Below are 5,928 nucleotides of genomic sequence, written 5' to 3' on the forward strand. Positions count from 1 at the left end.
TTAGCCTCGAGCCTAGCGCAGAGTTGCGCGCAAAGCTAGCTGTCTGTACATTGTTATTTAGGGATACGTAAACACCAGCGTTTGCCTGCCCCACTTTAGCCTTCCACGCATCCTCGCCTTGGCAAATGCATCCGCTTTTATTCGCTCCCACACCCAGTCCTGGGTGTGCCCGTGGGGGCACAGAAACCAGCTGTCCTGCACAAGTGCCCGAACGAGCAAGCACACACACTCCATTGCTTTGCACAAATCCACATGCTCTCTCACAAATACCTGTTTAGTGCTTTGTTGCTGGAAAGAAACCTAACTGTCTCAATGTAACCATAAGCACTCACGAGCTTATTTTAGTCAAGGATAAAGTAATAGCCGCTATGATCTGTCCAGCTCTTACTGCATGCAGGGAGCTGTGCTAGGCACACCCTGTGCTTATTATCCGCGCCCCCATCCCGGGCACAGTTGCGGGGCTCCGTGTGAGTTCCTGTACCACTATGCACACATCTATAATCTCATGTACGTGAACATATTCCCCAGCGCATCCGCTCCTCCGAGTTGCAATGCCCTCGGATGCCCTTTATTTGTGTGACAAGCCCCCTTCCCAACAACCCCAAAACACCGCCTGCAGACACCATACTAACCCACACACAAGCTCAAATGCTGACCCATATAAATCCTAGCCTGTCCTAGCTGGGTCTAATTCGTTTCCAGTTTTCTGTCTGTGGGTTCACTAAAGTTATCCTGGCCAGCCATTATATTCTAAAAACTTTGTTCTTTGTCCCACGAATAAATCCTTTTATCTACCCCCTTTCCCGACTTGAGTTGCAATTTGGTCTGAATATTTATCAAAACAGAAGTCAGAACAGAAGGCTCTCCACCTAGCAGAAATGATGGGGCCAGTGGATATACCCACCAAGACATCACACAGGCTGCCTCTGATTTCAGAAAATCTTTTATTAGTCAAGAGCATAGATACTGCTTTGGCAAAGGGAGGGGGTAGTGAGTGGTCTTATAGATTTGAGGTAGAAAAAGGGTAGGGATGGGGGATAAACAAACACCTGAGCGCAGCAGGCATAGTAGGTAGTTTAAATACATAAAAACTTTTCAACATAGAGAAAAGTTTTTATTTACAAAGGAAGGAAGGAAGGAAAGAAGGAAGGAAGGAAAGGAGGGAAGGAGAGAAAGCGTTTCCCTTGGAACTGAATAGGAAGTGCAGCGACAATAAAATAAAATAAAACACCACTGTTTGAGGGAGAACAACAAAAGGCAGCCCTCCATCTTCCTGGTTTGGTTCTCTTTCCCTGGCAGAAAACTATTGATTCCTCTTATTGCATTTTAATTTGGGAAGAGAGCGCTCGGGGGATTTGCCGCAAAGCGGACAGGAGGACGAGAAAAAGAGCCAGTAGGCAAAGTGGAGAAAGCATCGGGGGTTCTAAATTCGCCCCAGAAGGGTTGGAAGGGTGCGTTTTAGCGCGCTGGAGTCCCGCAGTCCCTCTCTCCCGCATTGTGCAGCCAAGAGCCGCCCTCTCAGTTTGGGGGGGGGGTGGATATATATATATATTTCTCTTTCTCTTAATGTATTAAAAACAATTTCAAATGACATTGCACGTGCGATCCAAGTGTGTTGTTGCAGCCGGCAACCTCCCAGCTCGCAGCAGAGGCTCTGCGGGATGCGCCCCTATAAGCCCCTGGCACCCAGAGCCTGGCCCTCGCCGCCGCCTTCCTCTCCTCCCGGGGCTCCGGGGTCGGGCAGCCGTGGCAGGGTCCTCGGCGCGGCCTCAGCTCACTGGTTTAACTCCAGCGCCCAGACTTGCTGCGGCCAGCCTGTGCGCCCTTTAATCCTCTTCTCGCCTGGGCCCAGGGCAGGAGGAAAGGCTTCGTGTTGCTGCTGCCAGAGGACACACACAAGAAAAGAGGCGAGAGACAGGTTTAAATTTTTCTGCTCCTATCACCCGGGCATTGAGTCGGGGTGGGGAAAAGGTTTTGGGAGCAGTAACTGGGCGCCTTTCAGTAAGTGACGGATTTCTGTTTGCGAAATAGGCAAACAGGCTCATAAATCTGCCTTTATGCGCCAGAGTTTCTGGGGGCTGGGATGGGCTGGGCAGCTTCTGGAAGCATGGTAACAAGAATTTTCTGTGCCTTGTGAAATTGGTGCACGTAGTTTGGGCTTTAGGGTGCCAAAGGATGACTGCCGGGGTTGGAATGGGAAGGGTGGGAATCAACAGTTTTCCCGCTCGCGGACCTGCGTCCCCCCTACAAGTCCCACCCGCTTTCCAACCTGATTTAGCGTCGGGCTTGGTTGTGGGGTTGGGTCCCTGCTGGCGCGCTGGGAGCCTCAGACGGCTAGGCGAAGGAGGAACGAGTCGGCCTGGCCCACTATCCTCTTTCCCGGCTCTTAGCACGAACCAAGCGGTGCTACTTGCAAGAGGCGTAGACGAGCAGTGGGTGGGGATATGCCCCCAAACTCCTTGCAACCAGGTGTCGCCCCGGCCTGCCTCTCCTCCACCCTGGTGGCAGTTTAGAGACCCGATGCGTATCGATCTTTCCCAGTCTCCCCAGGAGAGCTTTCCCTAGTTTACCACAGGCCCCTGCGAGTCAAAGAAAACCTGGCAGGGCATTCTGGCTGGCTCCAAACTTGCTGCGGCGGGCCTGAACACACCAATTTAGAGGAACGAGTTCGCTAGCCTGGAAATCACCGCCCTCAGAGGTCCCAGAGCCCTGGGCCAGCGGCACCGCCCTCCAGAAAGTGTTGCCCTTCCTGGAGAGGATCGAGAAAGGTCGAGTAGGGATTGCGATCTCCAAAGCCAAAAGCAGTGGGGGAGACCCGTGCCTCTTGCTTGTCAGAGTTTACACACAAAACGGTCAAGGTCGCTCTCAGAACTAGCTCGTGGCCAGTGGAGCAGTGGACCCGCTCTAGACTGGGAGTAGAAGACCTGACTTGTTTTACCCCAGTTCCACCTCTGACTCCTCGGTGTGTGGCCTCTACCTCCCAGTCCCACTCTGGGTCTCAGTTTCCCTATCCGTACAACAATGGAAGTAGCCTAGCCTCTTCAGCAAAAACCCTTTGAAAACAGTAACTGAGTCCACGTGCATAAACCCCCACTAAGGCAAATTAAACACTTCCACAGCATTCTTAACGTGGATTCCAGGAAAGCCCAGGAATGGATCAGACCCCCTTGAAATTGGAAGCAAAATATAAGACGTGTGCATTTTCTCGGGTCCGCATCTTCCAGAGGATCCTTAAAAGGGATCCTTTTAGGATGGTCTTCATTCACAGCCTTACAAAGACTGTCCCACATTACAAATGAGCTCAAACATGAATCCGCCTCCCACCACGCACACAATCCCACACTACAGCCTCAGAATTCCCCGCAGCCTCTCAAAATCGCACACACGGCAACGCAGACTCCTTCCACTGCGAACGGGGCCTGCGGGTGCTGACCCAGCCCTCACCCTGGGCCGGAGCCCGCAGGCCCCGGACTTACCAGCTCCCTTTTCCGCTTGCTCTCGCGGCCGCCATCCGCCTTCTTGAGTTCGGCCTTGAAGGCTTCGGGGTCGCCGGCCTGTGCGTCCTTGGCCAGCACGTCCATCAGATAGGCGATGTAGCTGGTGGCCAGGCGCAGAGTCTTGATCTTGGAGAGCTTGGTGTCCGCAGGCACGTTGGGGATGCACTCGCGCAGCTCTGCGAACGCGCTGTTAATGCTCTCTGTGCGCCTCCGCTCCTTCTTGGGTCCTGAGGCTTTCCGCCGGCCCAGGCGGCCTCCGAGCGCCTCCAGCCGCCCGGGGCTCTGGCCCGGCCTGGCGTCCGGACCGTAGGCTGCGGTGGCCGCCGCGGCTGTGGGCGGTGGCCCGCCGGCGGGGAAGTCTGGGGCAGCGTCAGCGGGGCTCAGCAGCCAGCTCTGGAAGTAGGGCCGCTCCTGGTGACAGCGCGAGGCCGGGCCGAAGAGGAAGGGTTCGTGGAGCATGGGGTGCGTTGGGTGTGGGTGGTGATGGTGGTGATGGTGGTGATGGTGTGCGTAGCTGCCCACGAGGTTCATGTTGGAGCGGCCTCTGGCCTGCGCCGCCAGCGCGATTAGCGCCGCCCCATGCGCCCCACAGACTGCCGGGGCCACCCGTGGGCTCCGGGGTGGCGCTCTGCTGGACGCCGGCTCTGGGGCAGTGTGGGGCAAGGCCGAAGAGAGGCGCGCAGCCCGCTGGCCTCTCGCGCGCTGGGACGCCGAGGCCGGGAGACCTATTTAACCCTTCTGCGGCCTCCCCTTCAGGGTCTGGCTTATATAAGGCCGCGGCTTGGATGTCAACCTCTCCCTGGAGCCAATGGTAGGGGGGCGGGGAGGAGGAAAGGGGGTGGCCGCCCCTGGTTTTAAGCTCGGCTAGCCAGCACCGCTCGACTCTAGGCCGCCTGCGGGGACAGGGAGGCGGCCCCGCCTCCGCCTCCCCACCCCCAGTTCCTGGCTGGGGGGAGGCGGGGGCTCCGTACTTGAGGCACAGGCCTGTCAACACCCTAGACGGTGGCTGCCCCCTCCTCCCTGTGGAGCCAGGGAAAGGAATCCAGAATCATCCGGGAACAGAAGGCCTTCACCTAGAGCCCACCCCTTGATTTTCCAGATAGGGAAACTGAGACTCGGGGAAAGAGTGTCTTGTTTCTAGACTGTACAGAATTCAGAATAGGAATTCTAGCCCTTCTCAGTCCTGAGCTCCATCTACTCCCCTCAGCGTCAGAAGATGAGAGGGCCCTGCCGGAGGCAGCACAGACCCCTGACGTCTCCCCGAAGCACCCCCAGCCCCTAGTCATCAGCCCCATGCAGCGGGGGCCCTGAGCGGTACTGTGCAACCCAGTATCGCACCAGCCAACTCTGCCCAAGGCATCTACACGGTCCCACAGCCCGCCCAGGGCTGGAGAAGACTTGGTGTGTGGGGGAGGGGGGTGGAGGAAGTCAGGCTCCAAGCCCACAGGCATTTACTGATTTGTTCCGGGCTCCAGGGCCTGGGAGTCACTCTTCTGGCCTCCCGGGCGCCTGATCCAGCCCAAAGGCCGGATGGAGGGCCCGAAGCACAGCTACGTTGGGCCACTCCACCTAGGTCATCCCTGCTTGAGAACGTTCACACCAGAGCCAAGGCTCGCAGCGAGAGAAATCGGCGCTTGGCAGTGAACACATACAGAAGGGACCAGGACCTCCGCACTATTCGCAAGGCTGGCGCAGCCAGAGAATTACCACGCTGGCATCCCCCACCCAGGAGAGCAGAGAGAAATCCTGGCGGTGCAGACCTCCACTCTTGCCCCTCCCAGCTAGGGCCTCTCCGGGTCTGTTGGGTTCTCTCCTCAGGGGCCTTTCCCAGGGCTCTCATTGGGACCTGAAAATCCCAGGGTCGTGCTACTTCTCCCATTGAAGTAGCTTCGCAGCTGACGCCCTCATACCTGAGTCCCTCCATCCGAGCCAACCCTCCCCAGCCAACCCCCTTCCCTAGCTGGGGCAGAGGGAGTGTGCCTGTCTCTCCAAAGTGATGCTCAGGCGGGGGGGCGGGGGGGGGAGCGGGGGGGGGGCGGAGATAAATATGTGATTGCTCTTTTTAGAGGGCAAATTCATTCCTTTATGCAGTCATTCAACATTGTTTATTGACCGCCCATGATGTGCCTGGCACACTAAGGAGTACAGAGGCAGAGGGAGAAAGGTCAACTCTCTCCTCGTAGGGATAGGAAAGGTGAGGCCCAGAGACGATGAGCCATTTTCCCTGGGGTTGGTAGCAAGTGGAGATGTGGTCTTCCTCTCCTGTACAAGGGAATCAATGGATAGAGGCGGGGACACTACAGGACAGAGGCGGACAAACAGTTCTGAGCAGGTTCCACTTGTGGGAGCTCGGCTGGGCTGTGGGCCCTAGAGGTGCGTGGGGGTGGGGGGAGGGGAGGTCCTGGTTTCCTGCCTGAGGCGGGCTGGAAAC

General features: G+C 57.0%; 1 protein-coding gene across 2 annotated transcripts; it reads right to left on the reverse strand.

Annotated features, from left to right (window-relative positions):
* Positions 1-927: 927 nt before the first annotated feature.
* HAND1 (heart and neural crest derivatives expressed 1) lies at positions 928-4,293 on the reverse strand. 2 transcript variants are annotated; one of them, XM_031040080.2, is made up of 2 exons: positions 3,477-4,293; positions 928-1,876 (listed from the first exon to the last, which is right to left on the reverse strand). In XM_031040080.2, the coding sequence occupies exons 1-2, from the start codon at positions 4,026-4,028 to the stop codon at positions 1,775-1,777; spliced, it is 654 nt and encodes a 217-aa protein (XP_030895940.1). In that variant the 5' UTR covers positions 4,029-4,293; the 3' UTR covers positions 928-1,774. The 2 variants fall into 2 exon arrangements, with proteins under 2 accessions (XP_030895940.1, XP_006744294.1); XM_006744231.3 differs by having other exon boundaries at positions 928-1,879; positions 3,477-4,281.
* Between the last annotated feature and the right edge of the window lie 1,635 nt (positions 4,294-5,928).

Source organism: Leptonychotes weddellii, chromosome 7 (genome assembly GCF_054177405.1).
Source record: "Leptonychotes weddellii isolate Sample4059 chromosome 7, ASM5417740v2, whole genome shotgun sequence".
NCBI lineage: Eukaryota > Metazoa > Chordata > Mammalia > Carnivora > Phocidae > Leptonychotes > Leptonychotes weddellii.

Coding starts and splice junctions, on each gene's coding strand:
- HAND1 (XM_006744231.3), bottom strand. CDS start 4,028: ATGAACCTCGTGGGCAGCTACGCACACCATCACCACCATCACCACCAT. Junction 1,880..3,476: donor GCAAGCGGAAAAGGGAGCTG/GTAAGTCCGGGG, acceptor GTCCTCTGGCAG/CAGCAACACGAAGCCTTTCC.